The sequence below is a fragment of the Ylistrum balloti genome, unplaced genomic scaffold (genome assembly GCF_031769215.1).
Source record: "Ylistrum balloti isolate Yb309-2 unplaced genomic scaffold, AGI_CSIRO_Ybal_v1 Utg369640, whole genome shotgun sequence".
Lineage (NCBI taxonomy): Eukaryota > Metazoa > Mollusca > Bivalvia > Pectinida > Pectinidae > Ylistrum > Ylistrum balloti.
This window is the reverse complement of record NW_026781901.1, coordinates 2,148,911-2,170,802: the sequence shown is the minus strand read 5'-3', so window position 1 is coordinate 2,170,802 and position 21,892 is coordinate 2,148,911. Positions and strand designations below refer to the sequence as shown.

The 21,892-nt window shown below is 35.1% G+C and overlaps 1 protein-coding gene across 1 annotated transcript in view; it reads right to left on the bottom strand.

Annotated features, from left to right (window-relative positions):
* LOC132554037 (alpha-2-macroglobulin-like) overlaps positions 1 to 21,892 on the bottom strand; it is a 59,438-nt gene that overhangs the window by 17,942 nt on the left and 19,604 nt on the right. The window contains exons 12-26 of the mRNA XM_060218337.1: positions 20,265 to 20,489; positions 19,600 to 19,759; positions 19,285 to 19,430; positions 18,689 to 18,859; positions 17,902 to 18,051; positions 16,901 to 17,009; positions 16,488 to 16,558; positions 15,711 to 15,804; positions 14,288 to 14,441; positions 5,892 to 6,120; positions 5,407 to 5,553; positions 3,371 to 3,469; positions 3,035 to 3,086; positions 1,436 to 1,522; positions 95 to 271 (exon numbers count right to left, since the gene is read on the bottom strand). Coding sequence (XP_060074320.1) covers positions 95 to 271; positions 1,436 to 1,522; positions 3,035 to 3,086; positions 3,371 to 3,469; positions 5,407 to 5,553; positions 5,892 to 6,120; positions 14,288 to 14,441; positions 15,711 to 15,804; positions 16,488 to 16,558; positions 16,901 to 17,009; positions 17,902 to 18,051; positions 18,689 to 18,859; positions 19,285 to 19,430; positions 19,600 to 19,759; positions 20,265 to 20,489 — 2,071 coding nt within the window. The remainder of the gene's footprint in view (positions 1 to 94; positions 272 to 1,435; positions 1,523 to 3,034; positions 3,087 to 3,370; positions 3,470 to 5,406; positions 5,554 to 5,891; positions 6,121 to 14,287; positions 14,442 to 15,710; positions 15,805 to 16,487; positions 16,559 to 16,900; positions 17,010 to 17,901; positions 18,052 to 18,688; positions 18,860 to 19,284; positions 19,431 to 19,599; positions 19,760 to 20,264; positions 20,490 to 21,892) is intronic.

Here is a 21,892-nt window from a genome sequence, read left to right as displayed (position 1 = left end):
CAGAACCCTCCCATATATCAGAATGTATTACTGTGTGGACAATTTATACTTTTTCAAGTTTTTTGAGATTTAGAGACTGAAAGTATCAACTGACCAATCCTCATGTAGTTCAGAGCTTCTGTCTCAATCTTGCTAGTGAGCTGGTTTGTGTTGGTGAGGTACTGAAGAACCACAATATTAGGTGACCATGAAGCCATGTTCTGCTCTCCACAACCATACGGCATTCTCAGCAACCCTTGTAGGTTTGATAATGCTGGACCCATGATGTCACCTGAAACATCAATACTAGATTATACACACACATATACAACATTGACATTTCCTCTCAACACAGATGATACACACATATATACAACATTGACATTTCCTCTAAACACTGATGATACACACATATACACAACATTGACATCTCAAGACTGATGATACACACACATATACAACATTGACATCTCAACACTGATGATACACACACATATACAACATTGACATCTCAACACTGATGATAAACACACATATACAACATTGAAATCTCAACACTGATGATACACACACATATACAACATTGACATCTCAACACTGATGATACACACACATATACATTATTGACATCTCAACACTGATGATACACACACATATACATTATTGACATCTCAACACTGATGATACACACATATACAACATTGACATTTCCTCTCAACACTGATGATACACACATATACAACATTGACATCTCAACACTGATGATACACACACATATACAACATTGACATTTCCTCTCAACACTGATGATACACACACATATACAACATTGACATTTCCTCTCAATATTTGGTATACATTTACCTGTGATCCTGAATTTGCATTGCTGTAAAACAATCTAATTTGGCGCAGTTAATTTTAGTTTTCTGGATACCTTTTTTGCAGCTGAAATTTATCGGCAGTTATAATAGCTGAACAGTTAAGGTATGGTTCACGTTTTTTTTGGGGTATGTGTCAATGTAGATGCTGAATGAATTATTACAAATCACAAATAGTAGTATGCATTGTTTTTCATTTCCTTGGGTGACACGGACTTAACTAACATTGACTTAAGACTCTCAGCTCTGAAGCCTCTTCACGCTGTGTGACTTGTGAGAGTGCACGACACCATCATACAAAACAAAGAACTCCTGAGTAAGTTGTTTGAGACGACAGGAATATTTTGAAGTGTTATAAAAACAACAGACTGTCCAAGCCATTTGACAATGTGTTACTGACTATTGTACTAATTATTGGTGTTAATAAATTTTGTTTCCAGTTTCCAATTTTTGTTGATCTGTTTCAAGCATCATGGAAATTTTAGCAATTCAATATTTAGCACTTCAATGGTTACATGTGAAAATCCCTGATACTAAATGAGCACTAAAATTCCTTGTTTATACAAATTTATACTCACCTATGACGCTAACTTTGCCCCTTGCAGAGTCTTCCACTAACCCTTCTGGGGGAAGGATGAGGTCTATTGTAGCTATTTGAGAAACACCTGCAGGCAAACACACAATGTACAGATCACTTGCTTCTTTTTGGCAGTATTTTGTCAAAGTATAGATGCTTATCTGACCTAGGTTATTGTCACAGAAAAATGTCTGAACCATTACTAAAAATTAACATCTTGCAACATCCTTTAACAAGAGAGGCTCACAGTCCTTAACGGTCATCTGACTACAAAAACTTTTAGCAGGGAGAAGGGTTATTTTCTACTTTGAATGAAATTTTACTAAGAAGCTGTTTTCCATGATGCAGATGGTTGTTTTGGTGAGGAGTAGGTAACTGTAACAAGCGTTACCTATTTTTTTGACTGTAAAGTTGGAGCTCAATCCAACTGGTGAACTTGAGAAGTTTGAAATAGGTGTTGTTGTGGAAAACCATGATTGTGCAATCAGCCTCCCTGGCTGCCGTATCAAAGTTTTGACAAGTTCGAAAAATAACAACTTTGTTGGCTACCTTTCCTTAACATTCCCACTAAGTTTTAGCTCAATGACACCAGTGGAACTGCAGAAGAAGTTTAAAATATGTTTTTGAAGATGGTGGCCATGGCGACCATCTTGGATTTCAGACATACCTGAAAAATCCTTCAGTCATTACTGACTGCTTAAATAAGACACTTTATTCAGCCCAATCAATTAGTTTAAGAAAGAAAATTGATAAGTGTTAACTAGCTAGCACAATTTTGGGACAGTCTTTATTTTTATATTATAAATATTTAAAGACTTTTATAGAATAAAAATACACTCCTACTTGTCAAGCATTTTGTTTTTCATAACCATACAATATCCAGTATTCTGCCATAAATCCAGCTTGACCTCTCATGTTCTAGACATAACAGCAAAGCGCCAGAAATAGGTCAATGTTCATATCATTGTAGTATTTACAAAAAGGTACCATATTGATTTTATTCAAAATATATGATTTTCCATTCATCTGAGCTCACTTACAAAGGAACTAGTTCAAAGATTTGAACCAATCAAATTGGAAAGTTACTTGATTTTAATCAGAAAAATCTGCTTACATAGCAAAACTTATAGGATGTAATAATCAATGTGTCTTTCCACATTACAAAATCGTGTTCACAGTAATTGTAGCCAGATCCATTCTTTTTCTCAGCAAAACGACAAATCAAGATAATCAATAAAAAGGTGACCAAGACTACATGTGAATCTTTCTGAAAATTGCAGTACAGTAACCTATTTTACGTCCAGTTTAACTCAGTCTTTAGAAACAACTAAAAGTGAAAGTAAAAATGATCTCGGTCTGAGGTGACTGCTTACAATGATTAAATATACACAAATCAGCACTGATATAGGTAATTATTTATGATGTTACAACACATAACTAACTTTACTAAGATGGATTATAATGGTTGACTAAGTTTGATTATCTCCAAATTGAAATACCTTTTGGTTATCATGATATACTGTTTACTATGATATTTTTTATATCTTAAAAACATATCATAACATGCAGGTTTCAGTATTCAATAAAATGCAATACATACCCTCAGAACACATGTAAGAACTGAATGTATATTCCTTCTCAACACCCTCAGCCTGAAAGAAAGAAATGTAATATTTCTAGCCTATGTTAGCTGAAAAATATATATTTTAAACATTTCATTAATATGCACCTCATCAACCTCAATTTAAAACAGGACCACATACACATAAATACAATGACAAGGCTTTTATACAGTTTACCATCCCAGTGAAATATATGCCAACATACATCATCAATCAAAAATTCTTGATTTACTTTTCAACTATCACTTGAAAATCCTTTGATTCACTCTACCAAAGCCATTACATTAGAAAAGCTGACAAAATGTTCTACACACTTCTATCAGTAGCATCCTTTTGACAGCATCTGATACACCTGTGGTCTCATCATGGACAGCATTGTTACCGCATGTTCCATCATCTTGAATAGATTCTGCCTACAACATCAATCATTTTTTGTACAAAATGTAAGAAAATGTCTTAACCTTTTCATTAATGTTTTATGGAGTTAACTTTTTTTTCTTTTCATTTTTATCTTGAAATGTAAAAAGTTCCAATATTTATCAGAACAATAAGTCCTTAGAACAATGATGATAAAAGCATTTTATTTAATAGATGTATACTTTTCTTTATATTTACCAAACCAAATGTATAGAAAAAGCACTGATTTGGAACCATTATTTCCCCAAATTTTAAGTCAAATAATATTCAGTGTCTATATTTTTAATTTTTCCATATCTAACTCTGAATGTGCATCAAAAACTTCAGTGTTCCAAATGAAAAATTCAGTGCAGATTATAACAAATGATATCATAGTGAACCACTATCATTCATTGTGTAGTAGTTGTACAATTTATATTTATAATATGGGTGAAATTTAAAGCCTCCATCTTAACAAGCATGTACAGAAAATTTCACCACAAAACTCGATAACTTTTAGAACAATATGAACACTTGCATTGCACAGTCTTTAGTCGATACTAACCAATCATAATTGGTGTCTTAAGTCAATACTAACCAATCACAATAGGTGTCTTAAGTCAATACTAACCAATCACAATGGGTGTCTTAAGTCAATAATAACCAATCACAATGGGTGTATTTATCAAACATGTAATGTATATAATCTAACCATATATTGCACCAGTTGTAAATGTGAAATGTTAACTTAATTCCTGAAGTTTTAGAGATACATGGTTTAAATGTAAAGAGACATCAAGATATAATGTTACTATCTAAAAAATTTCCAAATAGTAAATACCACGTCAGAGAGGGGTTATGGTCCCCGAATGGGAGAAAATTTAACTATTAGAAATAACAAAGGGCAATTAAAGGGTGATGATTCTTGTATACTGCCCTCCTTCTCGCTAAGATCTATCTACTATGAAGTTTCATTGCAATACCCCTTTTAGTTTTAGTGTAATGCTCTGGACAAAATTTAACTATGAAAAATAACCAAGGGCAATAACTCCTAATTACGCAAAAAAAGTGATGGTTTGTGTGCACTGCAATTCTCCCTGATGAGATCTATCTACCTATGAAAATTAATGTTTTTAACTCTTATAGTTTAACAGCAATGCACTGGACAAGATTTAAGTATGAAAAAAGACAATAACTTCTGAATTATGCAAAACAATGAGTGATGATTCTTGTGCACTGCACTTCTTGCTGAGATTTATCTACCTATGAAGTTCATGTTGATATTGCTATCAGTTTTAGTGTAATGCTCTGGACAAAATTTAAGTATGAAAAATAACAAAGGGTAATAACTCCTAAATTATGCAAAAGCAAGTGATGGTTCTGGTGCACTGCACCTCTCCTTGTTGAGATCTATCTACCTATGTAGTTTTATGTTGATACCTCTTATAGTTTTTGAGTTATGCTTAGGACAAAAATTATGATGGACAGACAGATGGATGGTCGGACAGACAGACAAAGCGACAAACATATGCTTTTCCTTCAAGGAGCATATAATATGTAAATCTAATCATTTGTTCTTGTAATTATTTTGTTATCATGGCATTGTCAATGACACCCAAATGGCTCTATCTGCTGCTTCTAGTGCAATATGTCAGTTTAACTAATTTGCAACTGTTCTAACTTGTATAGCGTAATTTTTGTTTTAAATATTTCATGAAAATATGGTTATTAGATATAAACATTGTTTTTGATTTTCTGTGTGTGCATCAAAGTGTAGTTACATTGGGATGTTTTACTTGGTTAGTACATCAAGCAATATGTAGTTACCCCAATGTTAGCACACTTCCATGCATGAATTACAGGAAATAGGAAACAATTTGTTTCAGTAAATATTACTCCCAATCTTCCTTTATTCACATAAACCTAAAACCAGCACTGCGAGTGCTCGACTCACTGCTGCTAGGATGCCGATCTCTCCGAGTTGTGTAGGTTTGATGTAGTATTTGATGCTTTCTGATTCTCCACCACAAACACAACTCTGTACAACACGATCATCCGACACCAGCTCAAAACCATCAGATGGCTCTAGTCTCAATAACATCTGTAAAGAAACATTAGCAATCAACATGCTGAGAGGAACTGGGTTTTACATGGAGTTAACATAACCCTCTTGTTCCAAGTAAGGTATATCAATCAGGGTATACTGTATGTTATTATTTTTCCTTAAGTTGGCCATTTTGTTTTAAAGTATTGGGCTATACAACTCCATAGTAATCAAGCTTTACCATGAACTAATTGTTTGTCACGTAATTCTCATTCACGGTCAATATTCTAAATTAAATAAAATTCTGACCATCCTTGAAATCAATCAAACTGAAGAAAATGAAAGTATGAATGGTCAGAATAATATGTCCTATGTCATTTTAATTTTAAACTTACAACAAGACATTCGGAGAGGTAGTTGAAGATGGTGATAGTAACTGGCACAGTTTCACCCCTTACTGCAGAATAGGGCAGAGTGAAGGACAAAAAGAATGGCTGGAAGGCAGTGATGGTTGCCAAGGGCGAAGTACCAATTCCAACCTCTGTGTTGGCACAAATGGTATTGCCAACCCACTCGGTAATTGTGTGTGGTAGCTGTTTAGTTAAAACCACTTCACCTTCATCACTGTAACAGGCAAATCATCATCAGTAACTTATTACATCAGTATCAGAATGTAAAAACATTTATAATAGCACCCTATATTAGCATTGTCTTAACCTCTGAACTCAGTATCGCAATAACCTGACATCAGTATCACAATAATCCCCAATATCAGCATCACCACCATCCCAGAACTCAGTATCGCAATAACCCTGACAACAGTATCACAATAACCCTGACATTAGTATCACAAAAACCCTGACTTAGTATAACAATAAACCCTAACACCTGTATCACAATAACCACTGAACTCAGTATTGCAATAACCCTGACATCAGTATCGCAATAATCCCCGATATCAGCATCACCACAATCCCTGACCTCAGTATCACGATAACCACTGACATTAGTATCACAAAAAACCCTGACTTAGTATAACAATAAACCCTAACACCTGTATCACAATAACCACTGACAACAGTATCACAATAACCCTGACATCAGTATCACAATAACCACTGACAACAGTATCACAATAACCACTGACAACAGTATCACAATAACCACTGACAACAGTATCACAATAACCACTGACAACAGTATCACAATAACCACTGACAACAGTATCACAATAACCCCCCAAATATCAGTATGAATATAACCCCTGACATCTGTATTACCATAACCCTGACAACAGTATCACAATAACCCTGACAACAGTATCACAATAACCACTGACAACAGTATCACAATAACCACTGACAACAGTATCACAATAACCACTGACAACAGTATCACAATAACCCCCCAAATATCAGTATGAATATAACCCCTGACATCTGTATTACCATAACCCTGACAACAGTATCACTATAACCCCTGACAACAGTATCACTATAACCCCTGACAACAGTATCACAATAACCCCTGACAACAGTATCACAATAACCACTGACAACAGTATCACAATAACTCTTGACAACAGTATCACAATAATCCTGACATCAGTATCACAATAACTCTTGACAACAGTATCACTATATACATAATGTTAGTAGAGGTTGACGAATACAGTTAAAGTTCGTCTCAAAATTGCTTAAGTCAAAAGTGGGACTTTGATAACAAGATCAAGATTTCCTACAGGCAAACTCGTGTTAAGTGCTCATCCATGGGGTACCATGACTTAAACAGCTTGCAACAGGTGTCTGCTTTATCCAGGCTCAAGTCATGGACAAAGCACAGGTATTTTGTTACAGCCAATAACAAGCTTATAAAGAAGGAAGTAAACCATCACCTAGTCAATAATTATGAAATATTTCATGAATGAAAATCGTTTTATATAATTAAGCACATCAATGCTTTTCACGTCCACCATATATAACAATCACAGCAGAAGATATGTCTTTAATAACCTCATTTATAATTCATAATACACATTGAGAAATATGCTGGTGTTTCTCAGGTGAACATATACCGAATCCTGAAGTTTCAGTGACAGGTAGTGTAGAAAACAGAGCTTGAAGAAACAACTTCTTTTATGAAGGTCAAAACACAATATAGGTCACAGGCCTCATCAAGGTCAACCTGTAACCCAAGCATGTTCACTAAATACAGCCTCTATATAATCATCAGGACACTCACTAAATACAGTCTCTATATAATCATCAGGACACCCACTAAATACAGTCTCTATATAATCATCAGGACACTCACTAAATACAGTCTCTATATAATCATCAGGACACTCACTAAATACAGCCTGTATATAATCATCAGGACACTCACTAAATACAGCCTCTATATAACCATCAGGACACCCACTAAATACAGCCTCTATATAACCATCAGGACACTCACTAAATACAGCCTGTATATAATCATCAGGACACCCACTAAATACAGCCTGTATATAATCATCAGGACACTCACTAAATACAGTCTCTATATAATCATCAGGACACCCACTAAATACAGCCTGTATATAACCATCAGGGCACTCACTAAATACAGTCTCTATATAATCATCAGGACACCCACTAAATACAGTCTCTATATAATCATCAGGACACCCACTAAATACAGCCTCTATATAACCATCAGGACACTCACTAAATACAGTCTCTATATAACCATCAGGACACTCACTAAATACAGCCTGTATATAACCATCAGGACACTCACTAAATACAGCCTGTATATAATCATCAGGACACCCACTAAATACAGCCTCTATATAACCATCAGGACACTCACTAAATACAGCCTGTATATAATCATCAGGACACTCACTAAATACAGTCTCTATATAATCATCAGGACACCCACTAAATACAGCCTCTATATAACCATCAGGACACTCACTAAATACAGTCTCTATATAATCATCAGGACACCCACTAAATACAGCCTCTATATAACCATCAGGACACTCACTAAATACAGTCTCTATATAATCATCAGGACACCCACTAAATACAGCCTGTATATAATCATCAGGACACTCACTAAATACAGCCTGTATATAATCATCAGGACACTCACTAAATACAGTCTCTATATAACCATCAGGACACTCACTAAATACAGCCTGTATATAATCATCAGGACACTCACTAAATACAGTCTCTATATAACCATCAGGACACTCACTAAATACAGTCTCTATATAATCATCAGGACACCCACTAAATACAGCCTGTATATAATCATCAGGACACTCACTAAATACAGCCTGTATATAATCATCAGGACGCTCACTAAATACAGTCTCTATATAACCATCAGGACACTCACTAAATACAGCCTGTATATAATCATCAGGACACTCACTAAATACAGTCTCTATATAACCATCAGGACACTCACTAAATACAGTCTCTATATAATCATCAGGACACCCACTAAATAAAGCCTGTATATAACCATCAGGACACTCACTAAATACAGCCTGTATATAATCATCAGGACACTCACTAAATACAGTCTCTATATAATCATCAGGACACTCACTAAATACAGTCTCTATATAACCATCAGGACACCCACTAAATACAGCCTGTATATAATCATCAGGACACCCACTAAATACAGTCTCTATATAACCATCAGGACACTCACTAAATACAGCCTGTATATAATCATCAGGACACCCACTAAATACAGCCTGTATATAACCATCAGGACACTCACTAAATACAGCCTGTATATAATCATCAGGACACCCACTAAATACAGTCTCTATATAACCATCAGGACACCCACTAAATACAGTCTCTATATAATCATCAGGACACCCACTAAATACAGCCTCTATATAACCATCAGGACACTCACTAAATACAGCCTCTATGTAATCATCAGGACACTCACTAAATACAGTCTCTATATAACCATCAGGACACCCACTAAATACAGTCTCTATATAATCATCAGGACACCCACTAAATACAGCCTCTATATAACCATCAGGACACTCACTAAATACAGTCTCTATATAATCATCAGGACACCCACTAAATACAGCCTGTATATAATCATCAGGACACTCACTAAATACAGCCTGTATATAATCATCAGGACACTCACTAAATACAGTCTCTATATAACCATCAGGACACTCACTAAATACAGCCTGTATATAATCATCAGGACACTCACTAAATACAGCCTGTATATAACCATCAGGACACTCACTAAATACAGTCTCTATATAATCATCAGGACACCCACTAAATACAGCTATATAACCATCAGGACAGTCTCTATATAATCATCAGGACACCCACTAAATACACTATATATACAGCCTGTATATAACCATCAGGACACCCACTAAATACAGCCTGTATATAACCATAGGACACTCACTAAATACAGCCTCTATATAACCATCATATAATATAACATCAGGACACCCACTAAATACAGCCTCTATATAACCATCAGGACACTCACTAAATACAGTCTCTATATAATCATCACTGGACACTCACTAAATACAGCCTCTATATAACCATCAGTCTCTATATAATCATCAGGACACCCACTAAATACAGCCTCTATATAACCATCAGGACACCCACTAAATACAGTCTGTATATAATCATCAGGACACTCACTAAATACAGCCTGTATATAATCATCAGGACACTCACTAAATACAGCCTGTATATAACCATCAGGACACTCACTAAATACAGTCTCTATATAACCATCAGGACACTCACTAAATACAGCCTGTATATAATCATCAGGACACTCACTAAATACAGCCTGTATATAACCATCAGGACACTCACTAAATACAGTCTCTATATAATCATCAGGACACCCACTAAATACAGTCTCTATATAACCATCAGGACACTCACTAAATACAGTCTCTATATAATCATCAGGACACCCACTAAATACAGCCTGTATATAACCATCAGGACACTCACTAAATACAGTCTCTATATAATCATCAGGACACCCACTAAATACAGCCTGTATATAACCATCAGGACACTCACTAAATACAGCCTGTATATAACCATCAGGACACTCACTAAATACAGTCTCTATATAATCATCAGGACACCCACTAAATACAGCCTGTATATAACCATCAGGACACTCACTAAATACAGTCTCTATATAATCATCAGGATACCCACTAAATACAGCCTCTATATAACCATCAGGACACTCACTAAATACAGCCTGTATATAATCATCAGGACACCCACTAAATACAGTCTCTATATAATCATCAGGACACCCACTAAATACAGTCTCTATATAACCATCAGGACACCCACTAAATACAGCCTGTATATAACCATCAGGACACTCACTAAATACAGTCTCTATATAACCATCAGGACACCCACTAAATACAGCCTCTATATAACCATCAGGACACTCACTAAATACAGTCTCTATATAATCATCAGGACACCCACTAAATACAGCCTGTATATAATCATCAGGACACTCACTAAATACAGACTGTATATAATCATCAGGACACTCACTAAATACAGTCTCTATATAACCATCAGGACACTCACTAAATACAGCCTGTATATAATCATCAGGACACTCACTAAATACAGTCTCTATATAACCATCAGGACACTCACTAAATACAGTCTCTATATAATCATCAGGACACCCACTAAATACAGCCTGTATATAACCATCAGGACACTCACTAAATACAGTCTCTATATAATCATCAGGACACCCACTAAATACAGCCTGTATATAACCATCAGGACACTCACTAAATACAGCCTGTATATAATCATCAGGACACTCACTAAATACAGTCTCTATATAATCATCAGGACACTCACTAAATACAGCCTGTATATAACCATCAGGACACCCACTAAATAAAGCCTGTATATAACCATCAGGACACTCACTAAATACAGTCTCTATATAATCATCAGGACACTCACTAAATACAGTCTCTATATAATCATCAGGACACTCACTAAATACAGCCTGTATATAACCATCAGGACACCCACTAAATAAAGCCTGTATATAACCATCAGGACACTCACTAAATACAGTCTCTATATAATCATCAGGACACTCACTAAATACAGTCTCTATATAATCATCAGGACACTCACTAAATACAGCCTGTATATAACCATCAGGACACCCACTAAATAAAGCCTGTATATAACCATCAGGACACTCACTAAATACAGTCTCTATATAATCATCAGGACACTCACTAAATACAGTCTCTATATAACCATCAGGACACCCACTAAATACAGTCTCTATATAACCATCAGGACACTCACTAAATACAGCCTCTATATAACCATCAGGACACCCACTAAATACAGTCTCTATATAATCATCAGGACACTCACTAAATACAGTCTCTATATAATCATCAGGACACTCACTAAATACAGCCTGTATATAACCATCAGGACACCCACTAAATAAAGCCTGTATATAACCATCAGGACACTCACTAAATACAGTCTCTATATAATCATCAGGACACTCACTAAATACAGTCTCTATATAACCATCAGGACACCCACTAAATACAGTCTCTATATAACCATCAGGACACTCACTAAATACAGCCTCTATATAACCATCAGGACACCCACTAAATACAGTCTCTATATAATCATCAGGACACTCACTAAATACAGTCTCTATATAACCATCAGGACACCCACTAAATACAGCCTCTATATAACCATCAGGACACTCACTAAATACAGCCTGTATATAACCATCAGGACACCCACTAAATAAAGCCTGTATATAACCATCAGGACACTCACTAAATACAGTCTCTATATAATCATCAGGACACTCACTAAATACAGTCTCTATATAATCATCAGGACACTCACTAAATACAGTCTCTATATAATCATCAGGACACTCACTAAATACAGTCTCTATATAATCATCAGGACACTCACTAAATACAGCCTGTATATAACCATCAGGACACTCACTAAATAAAGCCTGTATATAACCATCAGGACACTCACTAAATACAGTCTCTATATAATCATCAGGACACTCACTAAATACAGTCTCTATATAACCATCAGGACACTCACTAAATACAGTCTCTATATAATCATCAGGACACTCACTAAATACAGTCTCTATATAATCATCAGGACACTCACTAAATACAGCCTGTATATAATCATCAGGACACTCACTAAATACAGTCTCTATATAATCATCAGGACACTCACTAAATACAGTCTCTATATAATCATCAGGACACTCACTAAATACAGCCTGTATATAATCATCAGGACACTCACTAAATACAGTCTCTATATAATCATCAGGACACTCACTAAATACAGCCTGTATATAACCATCAGGACACTCACTAAATAAAGCCTGTATATAACCATCAGGACACTCACTAAATACAGTCTCTATATAATCATCAGGACACTCACTAAATACAGTCTCTATATAATCATCAGGACACTCACTAAATACAGTCTCTATATAACCATCAGGACACTCACTAAATACAGTCTCTATATAATCATCAGGACACTCACTAAATACAGTCTCTATATAATCATCAGGACACTCACTAAATACAGCCTGTATATAATCATCAGGACACTCACTAAATACAGTCTCTATATAATCATCAGGACACTCACTAAATACAGCCTGTATATAACCATCAGGACACTCACTAAATAAAGCCTGTATATAACCATCAGGACACTCACTAAATACAGTCTCTATATAATCATCAGGACACTCACTAAATACAGTCTCTATATAATCATCAGGACACTCACTAAATACAGTCTCTATATAATCATCAGGACACTCACTAAATACAGCCTGTATATAACCATCAGGACACTCACTAAATACAGCCTGTATATAACCATCAGGACACTCACTAAATAAAGCCTGTATATAACCATCAGGACACTCACTAAATACAGTCTCTATATAATCATCAGGACACTCACTAAATACAGTCTCTATATAATCATCAGGACACTCACTAAATACAGTCTCTATATAATCATCAGGACACTCACTAAATACAGCCTGTATATAACCATCAGGACACTCACTAAATAAAGCCTGTATATAACCATCAGGACACTCACTAAATAAAGCCTGTATATAACCATCAGGACACCCACTAAATACAGTCTCTATATAACCATCAGGACACTCACTAAATACAGTCTCTATATAACCATCAGGACACTCACTAAATACAGTCTCTATATAATCATCAGGACACTCACTAAATACAGTCTCTATATAAGCACATGAGTAAGTATCTTGTTTAGGAAAAAGCTTTGTGCTTATACGCAAGTCATTCATTGGTTTACAAGAAAGTCTCTCTTCCAATTTCTATTACGGAAGAATTGTTGCCAAATATGTTAATCTTTGTTTTTTTTTTGTGTTTGTCCTAAAATTCTTTTCTTTATTGTTATCTAAAATCACACAAAGCTTTCCATTGAACATACCCCACTAGTTCTATATCCCATAACCAAGTCTCTGGAAAATAGCTTCTTATAGCTACATGTTTGGGCTGTCTTACTCCTACTCCTGAAAGTGCAGGCATCCCTGGGACTGGGGCCATCCCAGGCTGGGAGACTATTAAAATAAAATAAATCTGTATATAGAATAGAATTGTAGATACCCTATAAGCTCCAAATCCCAAAGAAATGTCTCAGGAAAAAAGCTCCGAGTCTTTGTGGGTTTCTTTTTATCTGGAATGGCTGTCAATACACCTTCAGTATCATATACAACATCTTCATCAACAATTCCGCCTGGCATGCCTTCCGACCTTACAGCTACAACATAAATACATTTCGTGGTATGGGACGAGTATCAGACCTAAATCATTGTATAGTACTTTGATATATGGGTTGCTTTCATGCAAACAATTGAAAAGGTTGCACAGGTTGAACATGCAAGAAAATTGACAGGTATAGATCGCGAAGGAGGCTGGAATGTGGAATAATCAGCACATGGAGTTCTAGGGGGCCAGATGTATCCATCAAAAACGTAGTAACTGATTAATGTTAGTAGTATGTGTACACAAATATGTCCAGAAATTTTATGATGTTCAGTATAACTTAAAATGGCTTATTCAGTATTGCTTTATATTTGAAAAGAAATTGTTAATTTTAGCTCTACCAATAACCATACAGCAGGATAGTTTGAACAATTTCAGCTGGATTTATGTAAATAATCTGAATCTGTATATTTAACAAAAGCCCTAACAGGCCTGTGTATCTAACTTGTTCTGCAGCTCATGAGAAGGAAACTTTGTTGGAAGGGTGCATTCAGGCAATTATGATTTTTTTTCTGAGTCATCATTCCCATTATATTGAAAGAGCCTTTTGGTATTTCAGAAATTGTGTATAGGTTTTTTTTTTTTTTTTAAACACATTTCAAGATCATTCATCTGCAATTGTCTATAAAAAAGAGACTGGGCATTTTGGTTCTTCTAAAAACTTCTAGAAGATTCTAGTAGTTTTCTTGCATCATTAAATGTAGATCAAAGTCATTCATTTCCACAAATTTGAAAGCTTTTCATCCTCGTATACTATAGCATAAAAACTCTGACTCGAGGCCATTTGGCTGAAGTCACTATAGATTTTAACACATTTAGGCTCCTGTGCCCTTGAGAGTGGGACAAAGAGACTCATTTAAGCAAATTTCATAGCCATTCATCAAGGCAATCATATTAGCATTTGCTTTTTCTGAAGACATTGTTTGAATAAACACATTTGAGAACTCTTCATCCCGGCATGCTTCTAGCCAAATGTCATGATCTTCTGAATTTTTGAGGATGGTAGGACATTTGACACTTGTCCTAAGTGTGGGTCAAAATGAATCACTTTTGGTTATTCATAAGATATTGTCGAATTATTCCAAAAGTTTAGAAAACTAAAACCTGTGACTTTTAAAAAAAGATCAAGGTAATCTATTTGAAAAAGTTGACTGCTTTTCATCCTAACATGCTATTGGCTGTTTTGTTATTAAAAAAAAGCTGTTGGAAATGTCCTTCAGTCAGATAAACTCAAATTTAAATGCAAAATGGAGCTATCACTTACAAAATTGCCTATGAATGGCAACTGGGATTCTTCTTCTACGGGAGCAAGGACGAGTTTCCAAAGTCAAATCTGTGAATACCACCATATCAAGTTCCTGCAATTTGAAATATAAAGGTTTTCTTTCATAGTGATCACCAAGTACACACTGAAACACCATCCTCCTCATCATTGTAAAGGTGAACTACTGTCCAATATCTCACTGTGATATATGTACCATAAGTTTTTTGTGTCAAATTTGGAATATGAACATTGAAATCGCAAAATATGTTATTAAAAACAAAAAGGAGATATTCTCTTTATAATGGCGTCCTGATAACTAAATCATATTGAATAAAAACCAATGATTTTGATATCAATGATCATGTAAAGAAACAATGAATTACTACAGAATTGTTACAAACATTGGTCATGTGGGTATTCTCAATGAGGACAGCCAATGGTTTACTGCACTTATCATTAAAGAAAAATATCATGTTTAAAACATCCCACTTATACAAAGCATAAGATATGTTGTAAAGATAAGTGGTATCTAATGAAGGTTTGTAAGACTGTTTTGCATCAAAGCTTAAAGCATATCCTGCATACACACAGGTAAAACACAGGCAAATTCCATCCCAAACATAACTTTTCACACATGTCCATTGATATGAGGGAAATGGGTGCCATTGTTTACCCTGATCTTTAGATAATCTACTACACAATGTGTTTGGTAGAAGTAGAAGATTGGAAACCAGGCTTTATTTAAGGCAATTTTCCACACCTGGTAGTTTAACTTACTCTGAAGGCTTGGATAGCATCCACTGTGTTGGTGTCATAGGCATAATATCCTCCATAGTAAAATGTGGGCACTGTAATACAATCCAGTCATTGTACAGAAACAACATGTAATTTTCTGTTGAATACTACCAGTACAGATAGAGCATACCAATGGTTTTATCTCCTGTAAACAAAGCAGGCAATTCACAAGCATACAATATTACAGGGCTCTACCTAATTCAAAAGATACACACACTGATCCCCTTGTGATGATCAAAAACCCATCCCTTTTTAACATCATCAGATTTTTTGGAAACATCATGACCAAAGCAGCTTATGATGATGGATCTGAACCTAAACTTTCCCCCAGAAGTCTCCTGTACATATCTATTAATAGGTGCTATCAGGGTTTCAGACAGTAAATATACATGTACCATCATCAAGGGTTTCTAGTTCAGGTTGTGGAAAGTGTTGTTTACAATATTCCTGGTCATCATTCCAGTGTCCGTAGTAAAAGTTTGGTTGTTCTATCATACTGTATATCTGGAAGGACAAGCAAAATTAAATATCTGAAAACATTGTAAGTCAAAGTTCTAATGTTGTCAATAATAAACGTTCCACACGCTCAAGCACATTGTTTGTTGAAGGTGTTACAAAGTTGGAGAGAACTTTCTTAGAATTTTAAAAGTCTACCCAAATCTTCTCATCTGAAAACTGGGTCTAAGTATTCCAAACCTTTATGATGACTGGAATTATACAATGTATGATCTAGGGATCTAACAAAACAGGAAGGTGATTGCTATATATCAGGACTTATGACCTTGTGATAATTCAAATTTACATAGAAGACGTCCAAGGTCATTAATAGTCACTGGGGTTACAATGCTATCCTTGTTCTTGTAACAAGAAATTATCCTGTTAACGAAGTAAGATAACATGAATTAAATTGTACACATAATGCAAATGTAAACTGTGCTTCTTGATCATGTTTGAATCAAAAGAAATCATGTTCAAAAATGTAATTTTGTTACATAACTTTAGTGAATTATATTCACTCCTAAGTGAATTTCATGACGTTTGGTAAAGCACTCTTCAATCCCTGCAGAACATTTGATTTGATCAAATCTGGGTGTTGAAATAGAGAATTTTGAAATTTGAGTCAATCTGACCCATTTTGGCTCTGTCTATCAGCCAGTATCAACATGTGCATACAATCAAACGGTCATCTTATACTAATAATTCTAACAAAGTTTGAAGTATTTTCCAATGGAAATTAACAAATTATCAAAAACTAACAAGATCAAACAATAAAATATCATCAGAGATTTTCTAGAAACACTTCTTCTGATGACTACATTACAAGCAATGGTCACGAACTGCTGCTTATGCTTAAACAATAAGGTTTGAATCCCTGCTTCAGAAAACTGTTTCTTGCCATTTTTGGAGTCAGTTGATGGTTTCCCCCGAGGAGGTTGATACTTTTATCCACCGCACCAACGGAACAGAAGGAGCCTGGCGCAGCTTTGATGCGGATGTTTGCCTCGCTACCTGGATAGGCAGTCTTTGGTTCAAAACTCATAACCACCTATATAGATAAAAGCAACACCTTAAGTTTTATAAGTTTATAAGTATACAACACAGGTGTTTATGATATAAGGTTATAAGTATACAATACAGGTGTTTATGATATAAGGTTATAAGTATACAATACAGGTGTTTATGATATAAGGTTATAAGTATACAATACAGGTGTTTATGATATAAGGTTATAAGTATACAATACAGGTGTTTATGATATAAGTTATAAGTATACAACACAGGTGTTTATGATATAAGGTTATAAGTATACAATACAGGTGTTTATGATATAAGGTTATAAGTATACAATACAGGTGTTTAGAATATAAGGTTATAAGTATACAATACAGGTGTTTATGATATAAGGTTATAAGTATACAATACTGATGTATATGATACAAGATTATAAGTATATAATACAGATGTATATGATACATGTTTAGGATTTTTTCATAAACCAAGAGTTGATGAATTTGCTATCTGTGTAAAATAAATAAAAAATAAAATTGTATAAAACTTAGATTTAAAGAACATTTTTTAGACAAAATTCTAACGGTCAGACGAATTGGTTTCCTTATTTCATAGGAAGGAAGGAGTGTGGTATATTATCACCTCATACTTCGTCCTTTTTCTGTATCACCTACCTTATTGTTGAAGCACTTCTCAACCTCAAACGTGATACTGTCTGCTACTGTCTCCGCATCTTCACGTATGTAGTAAACCAGGAGCTTGGCCTCAGGAGCCATGGCTGCCACAACCGGAATGTGTAAGGTGAAGGATGCTATAAAACTTGTTGGTTCTTGTTCCTCCTCCTCCTAAACACCACAAGTACAGTAAGGAAATATTAACATCATTTCTACTGGTTAATGAGAAATAAAAAAAGTTCTTACAGTCAAAGAAACTATATAGTTAATTTTGTAGCTCATTAGACTGGATAAAATCAGCTGTAAAAGAACATCAGCAATATTATGTTCATAATGGAAATCAATGTTTCTTTTTTGTGGTTTCTAATTCATGTCTCTCCTCAATGGCAATTTTGTCACATTTCACATTTTTCTGAATATGCCCCTGAAAAACTTCTGATATATACTTTCACATTAGTTATATGTAAAGCAAGAGGCCGTTCATTTTGATTGGATTATAAAACATCTGCAAGGATTTGACTAGGAAGCATATAAAAAAATTCAGCATTTTCAATAGCTGCTTTTGAAGACTAGATGACATGTGTTTGCGTAAAGACCTCTGTTTCTGGCTCTGTTTCTGGTTCTGTTTCTGGTTCCGGTTCTGGATCCTCTGTCTCTGGTTCAGGTTCTGGGGCTTCAGTTGGTTCAGGTTCACTGCTTGATGTTGCATTTGTTCCATTCACAAGCACAGCAGGAATTCGCACTGTAAAACAACAAAGCCATTTAAAGAAAATTTATGATCACACAGATATCTCAGAAAAATACTTTTGATTTAATCATCAGAACGGACATACAATATTTTTTCAAACGATCGTGCTCATACAATGACTACATAAGGCGTCTTATTTAGTGTACAGAAATCATGACCTGACCTTTGATTACACGAGGACGTCTGTAAAATGGGCGTCTGGGAGGAGGAGTGAAATTTTCCAGTTTCATAGCGTCTTCCACAGGATTTGTCTCTACAGCATGGCGTCTTAAAAAGTGATGGTGCTTGTGACTGTGGTAAACTACGTGGCGCTGGGACATCACCTATTACAGAAAAATATTGTAATCAGTTCATGTAATTCAATGTTCAATAAATCAGTCGATCATTAACATGTAGTGTAACTGACTCAATATTTTATCATGTTTCTTCTCTGTGTAACTATACTGGTTACATAGTAATCCATCTCAGTACCAACATAGTAATCTATCTCAGTACCAACATAGTAATCTATCTCAGTACAAACTTGGTATCATTGTCTACCATTACAGTAATCTATCTCAGTACCAACATAGTAATCTATCTCAGTACCAACATAGTAATCTATCTCAGTACCAACTTGGTATCATTGTCTACCATTACAGTAATCTATCTCAGTACCAACATAGTAATCTATCTCAGTACCAACATAGTAATCTATCTCAGTACCAACATAGTAATCTATCTCAGTACCAACATAGTAATCTATCTCAGTACCAACACAGTAATCTATCTCAGAACCAGGTAAAACATGAGATATGTGAAAGGTTTACATTATAAATAAATTCTTACCATGTAGTAAAATTTGTAGGTTGTGTTGACCTGTGTTGTGTACAACACATTTACATTTAGCATCTGACCACAGCTGGGGGTGGAAGTGACCCGCTCTATGTGCATGTAGTTGTTGGATGGAGAATACCATCGGCGGGCTGATTGGTAGCCTTGGGGCTCGTACAGGCGATGGAAATCCATTGACATGTAGTAGTTATAGCTCCTACGGTAATGGGGAGAGTTTGCCTACAAAATATTACTCAGATATAAATACTCTGTTTTACACAGTATAGAACAAAATGATACTCAGTTTTACATTAGATATTGTACTCAGTTCTACACTAGATATTGTACTCAGTTCTACACTAGATATTGTACTCAGTTCTACACTAGATATTGTACTCAGTTCCACACTAGATATTGTACTCAGTTCTACACAGGATATTGTACTCAGTTCTACATTAGATATTGTACTCAGTTCTACACTAGATATTGTACTCAGTTCCACACTAAATATTGTACTCAGTTCTACACAGGATATTGTACTCAGTTCTACACTAGATATTGTACTCAGTTCTACACTAGATATTGTACTCAGTTCTACACTAGATATTGTACTCAGTTCCACACTAGATATTGTACTCAGTTCTACACTAGATATTGTACTCAGTTCTACATTAGATATTGTACTCAGTTCCACACTAGATACTGTACTCAGTTCTACACTAGATATTGTACTCAGTTCCACACTAGATATTGTACTCAGTTCTACACTAGATATTGTACTCAGTTCTACACTAGATATTGTACTCAGTTCCACACTAGATATTATACTCAGTTCTACACTAGATATTGTACTCAGTTTTACACAGGATATTGTACTCAGTTCTACACTAGATATTGTACTCAGTTCTACATTAGATATTGTACTCAGTTCTACACTAGATATTGTACTCAGTTCTACATTAGATATTGTACTCAGTTCTACACTAGATATTGTACTCAGTTCTACACTAGATATTGTACTCAGTTCTACACTAGATATTGTACTCAGTTCTACACTAGATATTGTACTCAGTTCACTGTACTCAGTTCTACAACGGATATTGTACTCAGTTCTACACTAGATATTGTACTCAGTTCTACAGTGGATATTGTACTCAGTTCTACATTAGATATTGTACTCAGTTCTACAGTGGATATTGTACTCAGTTCCACATTAGATATTGTACTCAGTTTGCATTAGATATTGTACTCAGTTCCACACTAGATATTGTACTCAGTTCTACATTAGATATTGTACTCAGTTCTACACTAGATATTGTACTCAGTTCTACACTAGATATTGTACTCAGTTCTACACTAGATATTGTACTCAGTTCCACACTAGATATTGTACTCAGTTCTACACTAGATATCGTACTCAGTTCTACAGTGGATATTGTACTCAGTTCTACATTAGATATTGTACTCAGTTTGCATTAGATATTGTACTCAGTTCCACACTAGATATTGTACTCAGTTCTACATTAGATATTGTACTCAGTTCTACACTAGATATTGTACTCAGTTCTACACTAGATATTGTACTCAGTTCCACACTAGATATTGTACTCAGTTCTACATTAGATATTGTACTCATTTCTACA